The sequence below is a fragment of the Neodiprion pinetum genome, chromosome 4, assembly GCF_021155775.2.
Source record: "Neodiprion pinetum isolate iyNeoPine1 chromosome 4, iyNeoPine1.2, whole genome shotgun sequence".
Lineage (NCBI taxonomy): Eukaryota > Metazoa > Arthropoda > Insecta > Hymenoptera > Diprionidae > Neodiprion > Neodiprion pinetum.
In genome coordinates this window covers 34,230,601-34,255,103 of record NC_060235.2, presented here as the reverse complement: position 1 = coordinate 34,255,103, position 24,503 = coordinate 34,230,601, and the positions used below count along the sequence as shown (strand labels likewise).

General features: G+C 41.7%; 1 protein-coding gene across 1 annotated transcript in view; it reads right to left on the bottom strand.

The window, feature by feature from the left end:
* Positions 1–1,768: 1,768 nt before the first annotated feature.
* Syn (synapsin) overlaps positions 1,769–24,503 on the bottom strand; it is a 102,178-nt gene continuing 79,443 nt past the window's right edge. The window contains exons 8-11 of the mRNA XM_046622735.2: positions 17,018–17,223; positions 14,786–15,050; positions 14,034–14,280; positions 1,769–11,821 (exon numbers count right to left, since the gene is read on the bottom strand). Coding sequence (XP_046478691.1) covers positions 11,643–11,821; positions 14,034–14,280; positions 14,786–15,050; positions 17,018–17,223 — 897 coding nt within the window. The 3' untranslated portion in view covers positions 1,769–11,642. The remainder of the gene's footprint in view (positions 11,822–14,033; positions 14,281–14,785; positions 15,051–17,017; positions 17,224–24,503) is intronic.

The window sequence follows — 24,503 nt, the reverse complement described above, 5'->3', positions numbered from 1 at the left end:
CCACGTCAGATTTTGCAGCGGTTTCGAGAAATCCCTGATGCAACAGCGCCGAAGAATTTCTATTAACATATGAAGGGTCGAGGGCAAGAACCACCTTAGCAACTCGAAGTGATTTCATGAGAATTGCAAATTAATGTTTATTTTCTCGTTTTTTCAACTACGTGCGAAAGCAATAATTCTGGTAGATTTATCTTGGACTCGTACTGGTTTTCCCATTCAATAGTGGTATTTCCTGTAAGTACTCTCTGATGCCAAAACAATCGTATATTCTAACTCGTTCGCGATAAAAAATAATCTAAAGTGGTTTTTCCCCTGGACCGGTCATATACTTAAATATTTGCAGGAGAGACGAGCGAAGAAAATGTATTTGAATCAGTGTTGAAGAAATTGATAGATGGTCACACAGGTTATCACGTTGCTCAAACGATATCCCAGCTGAAAGAAGTGTTTTCGTCAATAATTTTCTACTCTGTAATAAATATCCCTGTCAAATAATCTACTCAGAGTACATGATGCAGTCGTATTTTTATTCGAATTCAGTTAGGAGTTAAGTAACTATTACATGGCTCTTAAACGTTGACATGTTCGCCCGCTACTCGCTACGGACTAACTAGAGAAACTAAGAGCCGCCTAACGCGCTTGTCGGAGAATCAACTGGTTATTAATAGGTCGTATTTACTATCAGTTGCCCTAACAGCATTCCTAACTCGGAAAGCTAGGATCCGGCACGTCACGCGCGTGTCGTACGCTCGAAACTTTACAAGTTGGGTCCGCACCTCGCGTCCCAACAGTCGTATCTCCTCTTCCGTGGGTTCGAAACATCACCGTTTTAGCCTCTGACACGTGGGAAACGTGAGCCAAAGTTGAAAAAGAGGCTGTCTCGAATGGTTCATGATACAACTTTACCTCTCTGATTCATTCCAGAAACTTACGTCCAATTAAATTATATGTTTCCAGGAGTATTCCAAGGCTACCGCCAAGACGACTGCACCCTTCCTCACCCCTGCTACAGGAGCACATCGATGGATTATGGGTGGTATGCGCCAACGGTTCACAGTGTGCCAACCTCGTATTTCCCAAGGAATAACGGTTTCAGCAATCACCTGGGTCGTGCAGGGATGTATCGTAACTGTTCCCTCAACACGGAAATGGACAAGTCGTTCTTCTGAAACGAAATTTCCCCACGCAGCCTCGAGAAACTTGTTTACTCAATGCAGAGACGGTTCACTCCGTAACTGCTCAATGGGAAAGTGCAATAAATTTATTACAGCCAGATTTATGGAAAAATATTCATTTACCCCTTACCCACAACAATTATTCGAAACGTTTTAGAGGATGCTGGAAAAGATGAAATTATCGAGTTCATGGGAGAGAAAAATGTACGTATTGCTTTCGCCTTACTTTCTAACAGTTAAAATGTTTATTCATCCAACATCCTCCACCCATTTTTTCGATGCTTGCGGAACTTGCAGGAAAACTCTATGAATTCGTATTCCGATGCCATTTTAATCCTTCAGAAAATTTGTTTACAGTAATGACTAATGCATAACCATAGGTAGAAATTCACGGCGCAGAAGGAGTAGAATTGAGACGCGTTATACTTACTCGTATATTTATTATTACAGATTAATTTAATGCAATACAATAAGTTAACCATAATTTAACAGATTTTCTAGTGGGCACTCTGAGTACACCGTGCCCTATCTCTAACGAGGGTTCAAGGATTTTTTTCATCATTGTTCCAGTAGTTTTTGACAGGTAATCCCAGGTAACGTCTTTGCGTTGTTCAAGTTTCTTCATTTTATCGTTTATTAATATTTTTTTTTTTTTTTTTTAATTATTTTAATGAGTTTTATCAATTTTTTTTGTCAACTTGTTTTCTTTTTCTTTTAAATCTTCACGCACGACACATTTGTTGCACTTGCGTCCACTCGCAACAAATAGATCAGAGTATTTTAAGGGTACAGAGAGAATTGCTACATTATATACTATATATTATATATATATAATACATAAGTAATAATAATAATATATTATAGTAAAATTACCGAAGTAATGCATAATAATAATTATCATATTTATCATTAAATATCGTAAAACCTTCCGGCTACCTATATATATATATATGTGTGTGTGTGTGTGTGTGTGTGTGTGTTTGTGGGTGTGTAATGTTACGCATATATGTGCATATACATTGTCAACAACATTATTTATCATATACCTATATACGTACATATATGCATCGATTAAACTTGTCACACCTACGGGGTATACAGAGTCTTATACATATATAATAACTACCACAATGACTAGGAAACATTTGAAATGTTTTGTAATCAATTATGGCGATCGTATATATAATATAATCAACAACCGATTACCAAACATGACATAGCTCGAATTAATCGCTGTCCCTAATAGTCTTCGACACTTTAATCAATTACAATCGAGGTTTAGGTAAGATCGCCTCCTATTCAAGCGCGCGTCAGCCTTTCGTTACCAGAACAGCTCGGACCCAAAAAACGACGCCGTTAATCCCGCGGCTCTGACTGCAGGCCGAAGTGCACCGCATGCGGCGCTTCAACGTCGCGTTCCCAGCTGAATTCCGCAACGCGGTCCGGCCGCCATCGCCGCGGACCGCCTGAAACTCGGGCGCGTTTCCGACCGCGGCAACGGCGGTGAAAAACTCTGCGGATCCTGATTACCGGTAACATTCGCAACGACTCGAGCACATTGCGCCATCCTCGAGGAACGGCAGCGCCGATTTCTTGGGCCGATACTTTCCGGAGACGAAAATTCATCCCCGCAGCGATCGGGACGATCTCGCGAGGGTTCTGAGCGCTCTAAGTCGGCCAAACGCTCGTCGGCGGCTGCCGGAACGTTTCCGGAACAGGGAATGCAGACGTCCCTGTTCCCGGGCCAGTGGGAACCCCGTTGAAATCGCCGTTCGGGAGCTCCGATCGAACTGCGGAAATGAGGCGAAGTTACGTTGTTGCCGCGAAACCGCGCACCTGAGGAGAAATTCTGTCTGGGAGCAGGTGTTGTGCAGCTTTTAAACTTCTTTGTTTCTAGATATTATAAAATCGACCTCGTTCGGTTTTCGCTTCTCCTGCTATAATTGGTGTGTTTGTGTTATACAATAGTAATAATATATATATATATATATATATATGTATATGTATTATACGTATTTCTCTTACAGTTCTAATTTTAGAGTCTTTCCAAACTCCGATAATCCTTAATAATAACGATGACAGATAGAACTCGCATTTTATGTATGATTTAATCTTTCTTTGCTGTTGGTTGTTTTTTTTTGTTATTTTTTATTTTTTTTTTCTTATCTTGATTTTTGTGTGTGGTTATACTTACATTTATATCAATGTATGGATACATACATATATAGATTTATTCATATATGTATTATATGTATATATTCATTCATTCTTATATTCATTTATTAATTCCTTTATATAATAGAGATAAACAATCGCATTGTTTGTGCAGACTAACCTAAGCACGACCGCGACCCGGGCTCCAGGTTACCTCTCGAACCCGCGTCGTGGGTTCGTTGTCACCTCAATTGCTACTATTAGTTAATTATTACTATATCCATATTATTATAATTCATTGATTTTAGTTTTTTTCTTTTTCATCATTCATTTACGAATCGGCTAATTATTCCCTAATCGTTAATTCTCCTTATTCCTCCCTTACCTCGCTATAGCTTCAACCCTATGTATCATATACGCCTAATCCCCTAACCCTTAATTTTTACGTACGCGGAACTTATACATGTATACCTACTGGTAGCTTTAAATTATATATATATATATATATCTTTTTTTTTTTTAACTTCAAACACCTAGTTCATAATTATCTGACACTTACCAAATATTTGGCTCAACGCTTATCATCATATATACTGAAATGGTAACATTTTGGGCATGTAGAGGCGACGCCGATCGGCGGGGTGCAGGTACCGGGCCTCTGTTTGGGGCCTGATATACCGGTTTGTCGTCACCCTTTGCATCACCGATTACACACGTAGAAATAGGCCGTTTTGCCGATCGTTGGACGAAGCCTTGATACGCTGGAGTTACGCACGATGTTCAGGATGTTTTACGCATCAAGAATCGTCCACGATCGTTATATCCGGTCAGATCGAATTATTATCATGCCCGTGTTCTTCTCTCGTATATATAATACATGTACACATATATCTTGCTCATATATTTGCGTTTTATGTGTTATTTTAGTTAGCCGAATAGCGTCACAACGTCTGACTTAACTCGATCATTAATAAACACGCTATATTGTCATAAACCTAAATTACGACGACTTTTATACGCTTCAACTTCTCGGGCGTCCCGCGTCGCGGGGTGCGTCCCTTGATGGGATGGCTGGTGTCGCGATCCCGGGACGCCCCGCGACGCTCGACGTCGGCCGATCTTTGATCTCCCGGGAAATGCCCGGAGAAATCAAACATGCATTCCTCGTTCGATTTTCGATGGTCATCCCGTTGTTCTTTTCACGTAATTCTCAATTCTTGCCTCACTTTTCCGTGACTATTTATGACATATTATTATCGTTAATTAGGAGATTACAATAAACGTGTTATACAATTATGTAATAATATTTTTAGGAGTGGACATATACTTTATACTGCTTACGCAATACTTAAATTTTAATGCACACTTACTAGCTACAACATTCGCCCAAAAAGAACTGTGGAGTCTGTATTATAGGTATGTTATTACAGTAGCTAGAGCGTTTAGCGTATGATAATTTTGGAATCAATTGTTTTGTGATAACTTATAAGATTAAAACCTTCGCATTTTATCCCTAATTGTTTTTTTTTTTTTTTTTTACATCTTCCCTTTCGTTGAGTTACTTCTTGTCTTCGGCAAACTGTACGATCAGCTATATTCTTCATTGGATCTATAGATCATGTACAATTACATCTATGTAGTTATGTAACGGATATATTAGAATTTACATCGCATATGCGCTTTCGAAACTGCGTTTATTTATTTTCTATTTATTCGAGCGTTTGCAAATATCTCTTCGGCGCTATTTTAGTCTGCGACAATTTCCTATATATTATAACATTATATATAAGATTTCAGTTATGCAGAATATGGGATGTAATAATTATAACATTGATACATATCGTTGATAACATTATACGTGTAACGTATATTATCATACTGATTTTAGCAGTTTTCTTTCTTTTTTTTTTCATGAGTTATCGGTATGTGGATATTATATGTGGCTAGCACGCGTTGAAATCAAGGAACGAACGTACGGTATTCGGCACGATCCGCGCCTATGCGCCTACGATTACTATTTTTTTTTTTTTTTCTCTTACATTTTTTTTTTCAAGTTTTTTTTCTCTCTTCAATTGTTTATTCATGAATTATTTTTACTAAAGTATTTAGTGGTTAGACAAGAGACACGTACAGAGAGTATTACACGGGACTACTGCCCGGATTTACGTACTTGGCGTCAGTCTCTCGCGCTCGCTGCAAAAATCTTCGCCATACCCCCCCCTCCCCCCAATTAAAAATCAGTGGCGATAGAGTCCCACCGAACTTCTCGTATCTTTTCAATATCATTTTTCCTTTTTGTCAAGTATACTCCAAGCCAGCTCTATGTCCCAGGACTTATTTCACTTATTTTTAACTTTGCGATCGGAAAAGGGAATCGAGATTGCAGTGAGCACGAAGAGATGACAGAGTAACCGAAAAATCCGGCCAGCGCATAAATAACGACAAAAGATCATAATGTTGCAAAAATCCACAACAACGATATGGATACGTTGTACAAGTATGCATGGGATAATAAGCTACGGAGCATGCATAAAATATTCCCGAGTTCCTGTCAGTATATTTATTTTAGTATTGTTTTTTTTTTCTTTTTCTTTTTTTGATTTTTTCTTACAATTTTCCCACTGTCTTATATATTGACGATTGGTTTTGATCAAAATTGAGTTTGCGGCTATTTCGATGACGCGGTATTATTGACAAATGAATACGTGTTACATGTAGTTAAGGACGTGCTTTTCCTCTTGGCGCTGCCGGGGCGCCGTTTCGAAAAATGAATAATTCTCATCACGGAATGATGGAAGTAATTAGTAATTGCACAACAACGCCACAAAAAAAAAGTATAGAGGCGGCGAGTGCTTATTCTGAGTATTTCACCTTATATATAAGTATATGCATAGTAATGAAACTAACGATATTGCTATATTGGGGGCTACACCACATTATTAGTTGGGGGTGAACACATTATGCATATACATTATTATGATTAGACATACTATTCAGTACTGAAAAAAGAAACTATACCAAACAACAATATAATTGTGGTTCACAACAACACACGGACACATGAAAGAAAGCGGTAAGGAGAAAAAGAAAATCGAACCGAGAAAAGATGAAATTAAAAAAGCTTGGAAGTAACGAATATTCAACAAGTCTGTACCAAGCGTATAAGCTACATAGATATACCAGATGTGTCACAATTTTGTTTTCGTCAATATCGATTCGTCGCGTTTAGCGCGGTAATTTTGTACCGAGCATGATCCAAACCTCTCGAAACTGGCTCAACGTCAGCCGTTTTCCCTCACGCAAGTGAAATACGTCGTACGTCATGCGATATCAGCGTACACCCATCGTGAGAAAAATGGCAGCAGGATTGAACCGATGCTGTTATTTAAATTCGTCAACGATCTCAGGCTGCCGCCTCGTCACTCGGCTATTGCTAAACTTTTCTACTTTTCTCAGTTTGTGAAATATTTTTGCCCCGCTATGACGAAGCCGATTACACTTGCCTTCCGAAGGGCGTCACGCCTGACGTCGCCACTGATCAAGGTTGGATCAAGGTGCCTTGTATCGGTCAGAAAAGGATCAGCTCCGGCGACAAAGTGCCGCGCTTCGATTGCGGTTCACGATCGCCTCTTGAATCAGACGTTGAAATTAGCGTCCACGTCAGTCTCGAAGTCCAAGTCCAAGGTCCGAAATATTCCGTCCGGTCATATTATCGTAGTACGATCGTTTACATGGTATTTTTATTCTTTTAACTATAGTATTAGCAATTTGGCCCATGAAACCATCTATTACTTGCAGAAACCGGTCTCTTCTATTTCCTATCTTACCACCTAGTGCCCGGGGGCACCCCCTGAGATATTCCTTAACAATTATAATCGTACCTACGCTTGATCGTTCATCACTTCGTTCGACATGTGCTTTCCTCATTCAACGATCGCGACGATCCCTGTACGTTTTTCGATGCCACTACTCCTCGAGCTTGTCAATTTGCGCCTTAAGCTTCTTGGGCCAAAGAAATCATACCGGCGTAAATACGGAGCGTTGCACAGCTTCCCCTAAGCCCGGAGCGACTATCAACTGATCTTCGAAGGCACCTCGTGAACTTTGTACTTCTTTGGATCAACGGATTGCTTACTGGGCTGACTTTTAACTTCGGTTGACTCGCCTATTACTGTCAAGGGCGGGAAAAAAGTGTGCGATAAATAATAGCTTCGTACCCGAATCTTCATTAAAAAACGCGGTCATACGATTTTACTTGCGAATTCATTAATTGAAGTTAAAAAATGGACTGTTTGCGGGGAAATCGTACAACTTAAGTCTCGCTTCCGAGCTTCGTAGCTGTGTGCCGAATGGATATTCTGCTACATCCAATATTCTTCACTCGCATGCAGGAGCAGGGAATAAGCTGAACAGCGACCGGTATCTTCGTTGCATATATTGTCAGCTCTGACTCAACTCGTTAGAATTGATTCGGTATTACGTGATTGAATTGACGAGAGTGACTTTGTCGTATTGTATATTTATGTTGTCAAGGTTGGCAAATGAACATCTTTTGGTATACGGAAGGACCGGTTGACATCAGGAACAAATTTTCAACGAAAGTACCTGCGTATGTATGGCGTGTCAGAATATCGCAATTTCGTCCCGTGAACGGTTTCACTGATTGTGCTCGTTACTCGACTAGACGTGACATCTTGAATATGTGGATGCAATGAATAATTCAACGAGGCAACGCGTGTTAACCGTGACATTCGGATTTTGAAGCACGACCGATTTCTTTGAGCCAAGATCAGAGGCAGGCTTATCGATACCTTGTCGTTACACAAACCGTGTCCATCAACTACCGATCTCAGAACCCTTAAACTAGCTTAGTACATATCTCCAAATGGCAATTTGACGAACGCAATGATTTTTGTAAATTTGCAAACCATCCGAGTTTCTTTTTCTTTCTAGATCCCTTGCCCAATCGACGATTCTCCTCAAATGCCAATCATTTTCCTCCTCATCTTTGACACTGTTCATGCCTCCGTTCTCCGAGTCAGATGTTAAAGTTCTCAACAGCCAAGATTGCAGCCGGTACAGAGAACTCTTACCACTAAAAATGAAGTCGATTTTTTGTGTGTTTTAGGACTCCTTTCCATTCTCAATCGATTTCCACTCTTTATATCGACATGCCATTACCGTAGTTATACAAATTCTTAATTAAGCTTCAGAGCTTTTTTGACATGAATGTTCCGGTTAGTATCAAAGCCAATTGAGTCGTCCTGTGCAGCATTTTCGACGACCCTTGAAAAGGTGTTGGAAAAGTGTTATTCTGACTTTAGTACTAATGGAAACAGTTTCATATCATAAAAACTAGTGTTAAAAATTTAATATCATTTTACGATTTTAATTGCGCCCTCCCTTCATCCTCGCCCTTTCTTACTCAACCTCTCGATTATTAAATTCGTTAAAATTTATCGATGTTAGTTCCGCCGTAATCAGGACTGGACCTTAGTACCTACATTATTATAGCTTACTACGTAATTAATAACAGACCTTAATTAATAAGTTTTTTTCTTCTTTTTTTTTTAGCTCTCTCGTTGGGTATTCTTTGCTGACAGTGATTTTTAAACTTTTTCCTCACTCCGTAGTAATTCTTAAAACTATTTGTGCGTTTAAAGTACGGGCTCCCATCTCTAGAGCAGCCAGCGATATTATTTTCATCAATAATATCAATATTCCGTTCGACTTGCTTCAAACCGTTATTTTTCAATAACACTACCCGCAACAACCGCAATTTTCACTGCGTTTCATACCGCAATAATAATACTTCGATCAATTTCGACCTCATTCAAAATTCCTTCCTACTTATTTAAATATATATATCTACCTTTGTTTCCTCATTTCTTTCGCGCTTCTTTCAATATATCATCGCAATATCAACATTTCACTGCAATCTCTCGGCTATATAATTCCTGTTCGTAGTTACTTTTCTGAAACTCTGCACATTGGAATGACGAGTATGAAAGAAGAAGCATTCTCCTGACGTCTACGTAATGATCGAGTAAATCATGTACAATCCATCGCAATACAATAACATACTTATAAAAATTCTGATAGGTAGGAAAAGTATTCTTCCTCAACGAAAACTGGTCAACACAGCGGAACAGAATATCAAATATGATGAACGGGGAAACAGAGGCATAAGGCGTTGCAAAAAAGAGGTCGGAATAACAAATATTTACGTAGCAGATTGCGTCAAATGGACTTGAGAAATCGGTTGCGTGCAAGTTAGCAGGGCAAAAGAAAAATACCAATAACTGATCATTTGATTATTCACTCAGCGATGTCGTCAAAATATGGTATATAATGTATGTATGTATATATTGTATATATGTATGTATTTTTTGTCACCAATAAGTCATTTTCTTGATGCAAGTGAATAAATAAGTTTTAGTAGAATTTATTGTAGAATCAAGTGTCAGACAAAATGAAATATCTACTGAATTCAGACAAAATTTCCGAAAAAATACTAAAATCACAACACTATTAATACCACCAAATATCGCGACGAGCGAGAGGTAACCATTTTGGTCGCGTGTTTTTTTCTGCTTTACGTTCCATCATACTCGTCCCATACATCCTATTCATTTTATATCGATCCACTTCGGAGTAGTTTGCAAATTTACAATTTCCGACAGCACTATAATATGCGTATGTATGTATTTGGATCACTTCATGTTAATTCAACGACGTTTCGTACGGTGACCGTCTTAGATTTTTATGATTTTTTAATATGTTTTTATACATATAGAAAGAAGTCCTCAGCTAAATTTTTAGCTCTTTATCTCTCCCCATTCCGGAGTTGTCGATTTTTGAAGAAATTAACGAAATTCATGTTTCTGACAAAAATTGAAAAAACCTAATTCAATATAAGCATTTTTAAGTATTTTTTGTTGCTCTTTCTGAAAAAAAGACAAAAATTGAAAAAAAAATTTTCTTCATGCTTTTTTGGCCATTTTTAATCGAAAAATTGGATTTTCGTTCAATGGGACACTTTGAATTTTATCCAAAAAATTTTACCAAATTCTACGTTAAAAAACAAAAGTTTTGAGCCATAATAGAAGATGGGCTTTCAATAACTTCTAGTGAAAATAATTTACAGACAAATTTTTTTTCGGTGATTTTGATTTAATTTCCTTCTCAGAACGTAGCTTTTTAAATTATTTTCACTAGAAGTTATTGAAAGCCCATCTTCTATTATGGCTCAAAAATTTTGTTTTTTAACGTAGAATTTGGTAAATTGTTTTGAATAAAATCAAAAGTGTCCCACTGAACGAAAATCCAATTTTTCGTTTAAAAATGGCCAAAAAAGCATGAAGAAAATTTTTTTTGAATTTTTGTATGTTTTTTCAGAAAGAGCAACAAAAAATACTTAAAAATTTTTGTATTGAATTAGGTTATTTCAATTGTTGTCAGAAACATGAATTTTTTTCGTTAAGTTCTTCAAAAATCGACAACTCCGGAATGGGAAGAGATAAAGAGCTAAAAATTTAGCTAAGGACTTCTTTCTATATGTATAAGAACATATTAAAAAATCATAAAAATCTAAGAGGGTCACCGTCGCAACGTCGTTGAATTGACATGGAATGACCCATTTATAGGCCATGATTTTTCACGCAACTATACTATAACGATTACGACAAGCTCGCAACAGCAAATGATATAAATGCCTTGGCAATATTAAAATTTTTTCCTTACTTTTTTTCAATTTCTTATTTTATTTTCTCTCTTGCCGGAAAAACGAAAACATAAAATGATAAAATTACGTCAATTTCCCCAAGCACGTTTACCACAACATCTTTCTCTGCCTTAGATATTCTTTACTTTATTTTTATTTATGTTATTATCATTACTTGTATTATTATCATTATTATTAGCAATATTATTGTTACCGTTATTATTATTATTAGTATTGGTTTTTTTTTCAACTTCATATTTTTGATCTCTCATATCTTCAAGCAGTACACCAGGATAAGTCACCGAAAACGTTGTTTCGTTATTATAAAATTCCGGCAATATTTACGCGGAGAATTAAAATGAAAATAAAAAATAAGAAAAAAAACTTCACCACTCATCATCATTTCATTCCAACTTCTTCCTGATAATTGGTACGGCATGACATCCGGGAGTACGTCCGAATCGCATCCCCCCACCCACCCACCCTGTCCCTAACCCATCAATTCTTTCTCCTCCGCTTCTTACAATATTACCGCCTGATGATGCTTGATCGAATGCGCACTGTCGTTGTCGCATATCTGTAACAATACCTTACATATCACCGAAAATTCCAGCAAAAGTTTTCCGTAGATTCTTCATCGTGTCCTCGGTATCCTCGCCTTGTACCTGCGTTTGACTACCCTGACGGTGGAACGGTACTCGAGATAGAGGTGGGTCCTCTGGACGACGACCAACCGATGGAGCGCTACTCACGGTGCTCGACTGCGATGCTGCGAGATAAAAGAACGTCGTTAGTAATTGCCACTCAAGCCCGTATGGGAGATGAGTTGAAAAATCGAAACGACTTGTACACAGCCATAAACAGACGAAGCTTAAGGATCGACTAAGGTGCGGGATCTTTGGTTATTTTACGGACGTTTCAATTATATCGTAAGCCAACGGGGAGATTGAGGATTATCTTCTGTTTCAAACGGTTTCGTTAAAACAGGTCAAGCTTGATTTCAGTAATTCGTATGTAAGCGTTGGGCACGTTTGTGCGGTCAGGGAAAGATTGATAGACCCGGCTTGAGAGCGGAGAAGGAGTAGGTATAGGCAAATCATGGTTAATGCCTCGTTAGCGATCAGATTATAGTATATATTATACGCGGAATAACAGATTTGCGCAATCTGTGCGAATGTATCTGCGCCAACATGCGGGGTTCACGTATACCTGCAGTAATGACGGGTTCTAAGGTTTAGTTGGCATTTGGTACTATAACTAGAGACGCCTGCGCTTTCGCCTCGGGGGCAGTTTTGCAGCCCTTCATACTGGCTCGAACAATTAGATACAGTAATAGACGACCGGCTCGCCGCACTTATAGAGTCTCGGCAAATTTGCCTCCAGGCAAAGCTTTGACTCGTAAGTACGTTTGCACAATATAGAGATAGGCACCGTAATTGCTTAACATTCTGCTACACTTGGGTGGTAAATAGCGTGTGATATATAAGGATAAGTAGGAGTATAAGGTATCTACAACTGGTTTACTATTTGCTCGGCAATATAATATAAAGGCGGAGCTACAAGATACGGGTTTCCCCGTTTTACACGGATCACCGGATCGGCATAATTTAATAAGTCTGATATATATCGGAAAATTTATAGTTCCGAGGCGCATGTCGTCTATTATACCTTATATACTGTAGCGGCGCTACGTACGAGTATGTTTCTACGCCACGCCGCGATTGCACCGTTTATATAAAACCGACGAGCCGATACGATCCCTCGAATGTAATTACCTTTCGTCGTAGCTAGCGGTTGGCCGTACACCAGATTAATTATAACGCAATTTTGCGCTTATGCATATATATATATGTGTGTGTGTATCACGCATATCCAGGATTATATAGAGTCGCTTCTTCGAATAGAGTTTTCCGTTCGATACGGCAAAGGCGTTCACATTATACCGAAATGACAAGGTAATTCGCAAAACGGTCGAACCGCAAAGATGTTATAGGGAAATAAAAATTTTCACTGCGTACTTATAGAACTAAAATTTCCCTGAATACAAATTGTCGGTTCTCCTTGCGTAATGATCACGGACCGAAACTCTAGACGACCAAGTAATTGCAAAGCAATCTAATACGATAAATCCCACGGTTTGACTCGTGCTGTATACCATGTACCTATGTATATACGCAGTGGCATGAATAATATAACGCGGAAGGTGAAATTATTAATGTTGCTGGAGACTGTATGCGTATATGTAGGTATATACACAAGGGTACGCGGGGCATCGAATTGACCTAAATCACCGTAAACCACGGAACCAATTAAGTTTCAGGCGCAATATCAAATGATCGCATCTTTGTCGTAAATAGGTACTCGAAATGATGTCTCGATGCGGTAAACGTAAAGTCCGGAGAACCTCTCTCACGACTGTCGAGACGTTTACCGTGGGAGATGCGAGCTGTTTATGGTGTAAATGCGGTATATCTCCGTTTGTAAGCTCTTTTCATAGGTATAATAAATTGACCTCGATATTTACACTTTACCGAAATACTTGGGCTCACGGGTACACCGAGATGCGTTCAAGACTTGAAAAATAACTGAATCATTTCTTCTGCCGCAGTGCTTAAATTTTAGGAAAAGTCATTTTCACAAATATAATAGCAACATTCGAGGAGTTGTGTCATCAGTCTTCGAAATTACAAATCGCGTAAGAGTTACAGTTTGGAATATCTCGACCAGTACAGATTCACTCATTGTCAGCGTGAAAGCAGTTCCCTTCGAGTCAAAGACGCGTTTTTAGATTTTCCATATTTCGATCTCCAATCCCCGAAGATTTATTTACATCGTATTTACAGCTGTGTAAGCACTGATTTACCGACTACAGAATCCGTCCAGCGGGCTTATCGAATCGTAACACGTCGTGGCGCGGTTTCAGCACCGTTAATGATGCCCATAGCACGCCTGCTCTAGGTTAAAGTCACCCATGCGCATACCTTGAGAATCACGACGCTGAAGTTGATGATGGCTGTCAGAAGTGGTGACGTCGCCGGCAAGGGCTGTTGTCGAACCCATCGATCCAACGCTGCCCATGCTCGTCATGGAGCTCATACTCCCATGCGAAGCCATGGTTGGCGGTAACGGAGCCGGTCGTTCGTCAACGGGACTTGTCGCCTGGCTCGTGCTGGAAACCGAGCCTCGAGATGTGGTCTTGGTGAGTGCGCTCGGCAATCGACAGCAAGCCTGTGCAAAGAGACGGGTTTATACAGTTAGGTCGAATACTTGAAGGTTCGGTTTGTCTCTTAAGAGTGGGTAATTAACGTGGCCTGCCCATGCCGGTAGGATTATCAGCTGGTACGCTGATTTTCCACAAGTCTTACGTCAAGATCTTCACATGTACTTCACCGGCCTGCGCACCTACGGTATGTAAAATTACGGATTCTTTCTCGTTATTTCCACTTATTTTCCTTGTTATTTATTTTCTTCACCTCTCGGTGTGAATAAATGTTCTCGAGTGACAGACTGATAGCCAGCTGCACTTGATGCCTCAAGTGATGTGAAGTGGAGTGTGAACCACGAAAATAGTGAGCACCAGACCCTGGTGGGTGGCATTAAATCGTTCTCAAAAGCTCGTGGTTAGGAAATAACGTGGATTTCGTAACCGCGACAAAGGGGTTTAGAGGGTCAGGGAACAGTTACGCTTTGATTTTATGCCGCATAAGCGATTAGCGATCGACGAAACATTTACCTGCATCTTTGAAGTGACGAGGTCAGCGATATGGCGTCGATCTTCCTCCTGAGAGTCGCCCATCAGAGACAAAGCACTGTCATTTACCTCAATGATGAACTCGCGTCCGTCCTTGCCAACGACCAGCTCGATGGCGCAAATATCCAAACCTCCGAACAGCTGAGAAACTTGATCCACCCATACTCGATATCGATCAATGACTGCCAGCTGTTCCAGCATCGCTGATCCAGTGTTGGACTTCCAATTACCGCTAATGCTTTTGCGCCTGAAGTCAGAATCTTTAATTAGATTTCCTCTGAAGAAATATACACGATTTTACGAACAACACGGATGGTCAGTTGAAAGCTACACCTGTTGTTATTCAGTTCGTGTATATAAAATACGATGTATACCAGGAATTTGACTATCCGGTATTTCTGGCTTCCCATTCCATTTTCAGTTTAAATCGTGCGACCAAAGATGAAAATCAATTTACCGTATTCATCGGATTTACGCCGTACGGAGAAACCACTTTTCATTGCCGTACAATTTAATATGCAGTTCAAACGAACAGAAATACTTCATGAAATATCTGAACGTTTGTTCAATTAAAATGGAAATTCATTTCGCTGAAAAAAATTAGCCATTAAAAATGAGAATGAAGCTTTAACAACTATATTCAGCGTACACGTCGCTACAGACTAGCCTGGATTAACATCTAATTATCCCCATTAATTGAAACTCAGCGAAAACTGAAACGCGGAAAATGCAAATCAACTAGAATTTCAATACCTTAATCAAATACTGCACGGAGTACTCGAATAGAATGAGGTGGTCCTGTACATGAATTTCGTAAATCCATCTGCGTGATTTAATTTTCCCAAATAACCGGCGGGGTTTATAGAACAACTAATAATTTTCCCGCAACTTTTTTCGTGCCTCGATTTTTCATAATAAGTTTCCATTGCAGGCAGAATTATTATTCTCCTGGCGAACGTGCAAAGCCACAGGTATATTTGTTGCATCGGACAACGATGAACCGTCATCGAGGAGGAGCTTGTATAATCGACTGTGAAGAGGGCGTGGATGATGAAGGGGATACCGATGACCCGAGCGGATTCGGTATCCCCTTGATAAAGGACTAGGAAACTGCCACACTGCTAGCCGTGTCATTATGGAATTCAAAGCCCCTTCAATACGAATAAGGGACCATTGAGTCACGCGACGTTCTGCTTACCTTGCAAGTTTTTTTATTGTTCACTGCATTACGGGATTCGAATCACTGGATTCACTATCGAGTACACGAACGTGCATCAACACCTACTTTCGAGCCAAAAAGATGCTGATCCCCATTCTGACGTAAGCCTTGCAATTTGGCACCATGATATAGAATCATGTCCCTTGGAAGTCCCGGAAGCACTCGTGCCCAGGTATTTTGGAGCCAAATCTGATGGATTTTGCGGGCACTCTAAAGTTTGGTAAGTGTTTGCAATAATATTTTACGAGTGGAAAGATTGTTCGAATTCATAGAGCCTTCCATTCCCCGATATTTCAACAATCAGCGTGAAAACTAAACTCAAAGGTCCTGAAAGTGTGAACAAATCATGGGTAACCCGCTCTTGATGCACGCCAGGGATAAATGAATTCACTAAGTGGCGAAGAAATCTTCCGACTGTCCAAGTACACAAAGAAGTGTCGTCAGAATTTTTCGGAGGATCCGTAGATCAACGTACAAGTGTGCGCAGTAGCCATACATCAGTGGCGTCGCGGTGGCACCGAAGCTTTCACGTACACATTAAACTGCGATTGAAATATTTCCACACCTGATCGAGTCTACGTATGGCAGGGCGCACTTAAGCCGGTAAAATTTTTGCTGTGATTGATCGACCCGTGTCTCGTGGCAGAGTTGACAGGGGTTTGTGGTGTGGAGCGAATGTCAGCTATAAGAAACGACGTCACGAAGCCCCCTTGCCACCTCCGCTTATCGAATGCCGAAGAATTTTTCAGCCCGATCGAACATGGCTGAATGGGACCTGCAGGTCCCGCGCACTTCTGTATAGGTCCTCATATTTTTTTATTCGACTCATTTTTCACACTCGCGAGGTACTTCGCATCAATTCCCCCGCATTGTCGTTCCGCATTGATCCTGAAAAATTTCCGCGCTGACGCCGTTGCTTGCCAAATGCAGAGCCTGTATTTGTGCGGCGATCGGATTGATCGATACGATTTCCTTCCAACCGAATGAACACTCACATAAAGGCTTTGTAGTTGTTCCCGATCTTCTGCAGGTGGACGTCGTACTTCGTGTCGATGTAAGGCTCTGCCGTTGCGTACGCGTTCGACAAGGCTGCGAGTGATGCAAGATCTGCGAATTCCTGGCTGGTCTCTGCACGAGCTTTTCCGACTCCCCCGTGCGCGTGTCCGAGCTTCACCACGACTGGATACTTCGAGGCAGTCACCTGAAAGAGACATGCGAGAATTTAATTCACTATTATACTTGGCATAAAAGTTTCACTGCACTAAATCGAGAATGATTCTCATCATTGGTCCAGACTGATATAATTGAGTGGTTACAGGAAATTGACGTGACCAAAATCTCGACATGATAAACGTCGTCGATGGTTAATCGCACGCTGCAAATTGTTATCTTAATTAATTTTGGATCTGTTATAATAGACGCTTGTACTCATCAAAGTGTAGTTAAACTACAATTTACATCGCAACGGTCAGTTGTCATTATCTCTTGACAAGCCTGTACCGTCCAATTTGCAATTCGTGGTATATTAGCTGACAACCGCGACGTCATAGCCTAACGATTATCCAATTTGTGTTAACGTCCGCAAGAGAAAATAAAATGCTCGATTTAACCTCGCGGTCGTTGAACGTCAAATTATCGACAACCTAATCACATCAGGGCAAGCGCGTATGTCGGGATGTTGAAGGAATAGGAATGCGAACGAACAGGAACCCTCGAAAGCAAATAAATAAATACCACGGAACACAGCGTTCCTCTTCTTTGATTTTCTAAACTATTTGAATAATTTTTATACAGCTTCAAATACACCATGAACACCCACTGCCGCCTCTATCCGAAAAGAATCTTGAGCTTCTTTCCAATAATTTCTGAAAGCCGTCGCAGCGGTAAATTATTGACAATTAATCTTATCTCGTTTCCGGTACGAGTTCCTTCAGACACTTATACCTACGTACCATGAAAGAAATGGAAAGTAGCGATCCAACTAAGGAAAAGTGGGTTAGCCTACCATCCCATATGAATCCAGAATATTTCACAACTGATGAAGATCTCTGGTTTTGTACTTAATATGTATATTAGCATTAATATAACTTAGGCGAGTCTATTCGTATCCTCGTTAAACTAGCGCCCCTCAAAGACAAGACTTACGGTGAAACAGACGTAAGCGGAAGTTAATATCCAACTCCTACGGAGAGCTTGTCAGTTCCTACCACAGCCGGCCCGATACGCGATCTCGACCGTACGTTTCAGAAACAGATGCCGGTGTGGGTGTACTATGCTCAGAGCCGCGCTAATGACTAACGAGAAAATGGCTCAATTCTAACAGCTAAATAGTATCGCTCATCTCGAGCCGACTTCGATCCGGAGTCATTTCGTTGGCGGTCTTCGCCACGATGACGCTTGAAATGACGTGGAAGTAATTCGAGCCAGCCCGGCATCTTCTGCTCTACTTGGCCGTGTCTGCAATCACCCTGGTGATCAGGTACCAACCGGGGCGCAATAAGTTCACCGGCGACTCGGTGCACGGGTGGTGATTGGAGAAGGATCTTCAACGACGTCACTTATATCCGCGGATCGTTGTACAAACGAGGGGAATTAGTCAGCTCGAATATACTTGTATGTGTCGTAAATAAACGGATCGACAAAGCTACCCTGTATACGGGTCTCGGTACCTGAGACGCAGTCAGGTTACCGCGGCTAATTTGCAATCAGGATAAGATAGTCGCGGCTGCTGGTACGTTGGTTGGCTTGATGTCTTGTCTTTGCCGCCTTTCAATCAGGTCTTATTTCCTTCCATGGAATTCGAACGGGGTTCGCGATTCAGCTCGCGGCAAGTTACGCCCTTTGGTGTCGCGCTCTAACGAGCATCCTCTTCAACCTTCTGAATAATTAAACAAGGTGCGAAAGCACAAGAGGGAATTTCGAATCTTGGCAAATCTCCTGGGTGGCACCTAGCTCTCCGAAAAGTTTCTATGCGACGCACTTCTTCGCTTGAAACTCTTGTTTACACTCAACCTCATCCTCACGGCTTTCTGTCAGGCGGGAATTCACACGGAATATGGTACATTAAAGCGCGGGTTTCTAACCGAAAGTGTCTTAAGGCACTTACAAGTTTTCCAACCACCTATCCCAGGTACAGGTTCTCCTCGGCATAAATTTCTAATCCGCTTTCGACAACGCGAATACGTTAAGCACTTTTCAGATCCGGTGTTAAACTTAAGTCAATCGTATTACAAGCGTTGGAGGTAAATTATGGGAACATGTGTTCCTGAAGAAAAACTAACGTTCAACAGTGCATGATGGTTTTGACACGAATGCACTTTTTAGCGAGATAAAGTAAAACATATTATAAGGCTAACTTCTCAATTATTTTGTAAAATGGTTTACTAGTTGATAGACTTACCCATCCTTCATGATATCCTTAATTTGTCTCTACCAAAAATATTGTAAGCGTTCAGTAAAAATTTTCAAGCTTGTTTTTTCAAACTATTTTTATCAATTTTCCCGCCAAAAAAACCATTTCTATTTTGGAATGAGAAGAATTTTGTCAAACATGTAGGCAGCAAGCACGTAGGATAATTGATTTCCACCATACTTCTCGTTCGTCTCTTGACCTACGAAGCAGGCTCTCCATTTTCAAGTGTGACCAAGACGAAATCCTCTCTCCGTTATCTCATTGATAAAATAGTTCTTGAAAGGTTTTACCGAACAGCGTACGTAGCATTTCTTCGATACCTACAAGGGCCGCTTTCTACGTTAGCTTTTTACGGAATTAGGTGAAGCTACAGGTCTACTACTCATTGTCAGTTAAGGTCCCAGTCGACGAAGTCCGATGAGAGCAGCGCAGCGTAAAGAGCTCGGCATTAGCGTAGCGCATTATTTCATCGTTCTAAGGGAACTCCGGGTACAGAAGGGTCTGGATGTAACAAGAAGCACTCCATTGTGCTCGCACCGAGATAGGAATAGTTTCTCACCGTCTATCTACCCTTCCAGCTGAGTACAAAAGGACAGCTCAGGTGACGGAAGAGCTGCGGAGGATATTGTGGCGCACGGGGACCCGTGGGACTCGGTGAACCACATCGCCAGAAAAGGTATTTCTCAGTTGACACGCGTGTGATCACGGACTGAAGGAATTCCTCGAGAACGGGGCAAGGCCTTCTGGAATGAGGAGGAAGACCGTTTCAGAATGCGACGTCGCATCGACTGCAGGGCGGAAATATCCAGTGTGGAGAAACGATTCTCAACCAACCAGTGTCTGCAACTGGTATGATCGGAAAATACAATTTTCATATTCCTCCAGTGGATGCTTCGGTTCTCGCGAGCCTGACTTAAGTCACGTTTAAACTGGGCTCCAGCGGCTCGCCTTGCAGACCCCATCTTCCCTTATCTCGCCACTTTTTCGATGGTAACATCTCGTCGCGACGACTCGGTTACATTCGTCTCAGTCCTCCTTATTCCCAGTAATATCGACGTACAAGTTGCACTCGTGGTGGTATACAGGTACACACGTATTCCTGCATCCACACCTCGCTCACCTTATCCCGCCACCCATCAGGCGAAGAGTTATGGTCAACCGATGCTAGACAGCGCCTACACAGACCGCTTGCACGACTGCAGCCGGCTTTGAAAAACCAAACCGTATCGACTGCCCACCATGCCTAGATCTGGAAGCCAACAGCTTCCTGGGGACCAGCTTGACCCGCAACGATACACGGCACCCGTATTTCTAGGCGTTGTTGCACAGTTCCGTGTTTCCGGTTCGCCAACTCGCGGGAGTCTTGGACAAAAGAAGCCCCGAACCGCCAACGGAGCAAGAACTATGCACATTTTTTCATCAAGTGTCAGGGTTTGAAATTTGGTGGACGAAGCAGTGAGAGTATACGAAAGCTCGACTGAATTACAAACAGAAAACTTACAGCAACGTAATCGGCAGTCATTCTCTTTATCACACGTACATGAAAAGTGGGGCTTTGCGTAGCAGTTTAGTGGGACGAAAGTGGCCAATTTTATCTCAGTGTTACAAAGATAGGTTTGCGAATGCGCATTCCGTAATTGCTTCACTTTCGTCGTACAAAGCTCCACCACTTTCTATTCACTTGTTATAAAAATGATCCTGTGTGACTCGGGCCAAACATTGGCGATACAACTCGTTTGATTGTCGCCCTCGCTTCGCTCAAGCGCAAACTTCACACTCGTCCCAATTGCCAACTTTCGTCCCTTGTCAGACAATATACTATATTTCGCTCGAGACGAGTTGGAGGTGACGAAACCTCAGATATCGAAAGACTGAATTCAGCTAGCAGGCTAAATCTGTGAAGTTTGGAAGATCTTGGTTATAGAGGACCACGTGGTACGCGTACGAATACATATTGGCGTTGTGGCCTGAATACTCAAACCGTCGTACAGCAGAAAGTGGCATTGTACCGAGGGAATTTCTCCTTGTGATAAAAATTGATCGTTGTTACATAGAGCCGGGAGGTTTAAAGGCTTCTGTATGATGTACGGTTAGTGCCGTGTTCAACGCTCCGAGACGACGAAGCGGCGGTCTTCCACCCGTGGCATGAGTTCTTATCGATCGTTGCAGTCGGAGGCCGACGTCAGGTGAGAATTGAGTTTCTCTACTTTTTAAATTTTTCCTTTCTTTTCATCGGTTAGGTGCGCACCGGGTACGATATCCACGCGGGATTCACAACCCGGAGGGTAAATTCAGGTCAAAGTTGCGGCTACGTTTCTGCATTCTCTCTATAGGTAAGTTTCCTTTTTCTCTGCTTCCTCTTCTTCTTCTTCTTCTTCTTCTACTAGAAGCGAGGAAGGCCAAAGGTCGTAAATATCAGCTTCTTGGTGGCAACTGAGAGAGCAGGCGAAGCCTCAGCGTTTCGTTCGCCTTGTCTCAGACTCGCCGGTGTTGTTTATTAGCATCAGCTCCGGTAGCCGGTGAAATCGTCGGCAGCTCCTTGGACCGGACAGCGGCTTCGATTCCTCCACGCTTGTCCCGACGACCGTCGTCGAGGCGCCGGGTTTCCCCCTTGCGCCTGCACTCGGACACCAGAAGTCACTTGGAATAGTTGCTGACAACGCCCCGTTACGTGGCTGAAAATTTCACGGCGTAAATCAGCACCGTGCGGTTTGTAACAGCCGCGGAATTCATATCTCTCCTTATTTTCAATTCCCATCCCCGCTTACGTCGTCGCATCGGCAGCGGCGGCGGGGTGGAGAAAATGATTAACAGCTGCAGAGCGATGGGGTTTCGCGAAGCTCATACGGGGTCACGCGATCTCCGACTCCCCGTCTTCCGGTAATCACACGCGATCCACTGATCAGGAAAATTGGCGAATTTAACGAAATCACGCCTCACGTGACGCCGATCGTTAGGAGTTTCATCGTCAGTCGCGTTGAGCGTTAATGAACCACGCTTGTCGAGACACCGGATCTGGGCTACCGGCCATACCGCAACCTTGTGTGACTTGGGCACAACAAATTCGATAAAACAAGCCAACTTTTTATGAATTATCACCGCCTCTGCGTTGCGGACATTGTAATAGAACTTCGGTGGCAAACGGACAATGTTGTAGGTTTTCGTTATCCTACTCCAGGCTGAGCGAGTTATTGGCTTTTAGATCGACACGCGTGGCTCATTGTTCTAGGACCGATCGCAAATTGTCAGCCAGAAGCAGCTATCGGTTACTCATTGTTGCCGATACGAATTCGCGCGATGCGTTTATTGCTCTACGAAACCGGTAACTGTACTGAATTGTTTGATAACTCGAATCAATTATTCTTTTTTTTGGCAAGGTACCAAAAGGGCATCTTCTCTCCAACAGTTCCGTCACCTGAGAGAAATCAGCGCAATTCCAGTAATAGTGCGGACGCCACGAGTCGAACAATCAAATAGAGTGCCTTTTATACAAATACTTTACTTTTCTACGCCATATATTAAGCCGGGCGTCGTAAATGTTAGCGAGCAATGCGCGTTATATTTGCTGAACCAGCACCGGATATGGTTATAAATTGGTATGGTATTGGCAATAAAATCTGACCTTCCTCTCCGTGCTATGTTATTCGCCTGTATAGATATATATTACCGACACACAGGATGTCCGTTTGCCGAGATTATATTCTACAGGCATTGGCTGTCAGTTGTCTGATTTGCGATCCCGTCCACGCGCGTAGACAGGAGGTAAGCTGTATTTTTTAACCAGGATGAATCCTAGCGTATTTCATTTCCGCAAAACGGCCGTATCTACCAAGATTTTTCAGGTCACGGTCGTATCCTAAAATTGTAATAACGAGTTGCAGGGAATTAAAATCAATTCCAAAACTTGACTCGCATATATTGCCATCACACCGTGAACAGCTTTGCTATGAGCGCTCGTTTTATGCATTAAAGAAGAAAGTCACGTTTTCACCGATTACTGCGCAGCTGCAAAGAGAGACAAGAGGCATATGACAACGAATTATAGACCCTGAAAGGGATTGTGTGGGTACCAGAGATTCATCTCGAACGATCTCGTCACCTTGCGTGGTCTTCCACCTGGCTTAAGATTCAGGCGAGATAAGAGTGCCAGGCTTACACGGGTCAGAGACGGGTGTGGCCATCGGTTATTCTAAACGTGTTAATTAGTAGAGGCCAATGTTTGAGCGCAGGACCGCATCGCGATGTGCGTCGGTAGACCTCACAATCTATACTACGTAAAATTTTCACCTTATTCCCGGCGGTTCCTACAGGCCGACGTTATCCACGCCCTAATCGGGGCCTCGGAATATTTATGCACCCTTAATCGAACCAACAGCTGCAGTATCACGAGAACAAATCGTTTCTTCGTTGAATCTAGTTCGACCCGTGGAAAATTTATTACCACGTCCGTACGGCCCGTATTTCCGATTCGTATAAATATTTGGATTTACGAGATCGTGTTAAATCTCTGCATAGAATATGTGCATTACGTTTCAACCACCGTACAACGGAAGTTGTCAGAAAGTTTTCCCCCAACGGTTCACATCCTGAATAGTTCATAAATATACCAGCATATGGTCCGTTTTTCGCCAACCTAAAAAGTATCTCCTTTCGTTTGCGATATTACCACAGTATCACAGAATTCTTTGGTAACTTCTGTCACGTTTCATCATGTCCAAACTTTTCACCGCATGACCGGTCCAGAATGTCAGAGCTTGTACCAACTGGAACTGGTCGCAAGTTTAACTGGACAGACGAAAGACTTCTGTGCTCACAATCAGCGAAGGTACAGGATAAGGAGCTTATATGTCACCGTGTATGAGCACAGCTACAGTAATACATGTTGAGATCTCATGTAACGTAACATGAAAAATATTGTGCGTCGTCGATTTACGTAAACAAATGTCCGAACAGCTTACGGCTCCTTTTGGAACGAAGAAAGTAGCTTTGCCACGAAAAGGAAATCCGAAATCCCGGAGTATTGATCTGTGGGTAAAAAGAATTGAAGAAAAATTTATGACTCTAGTCCC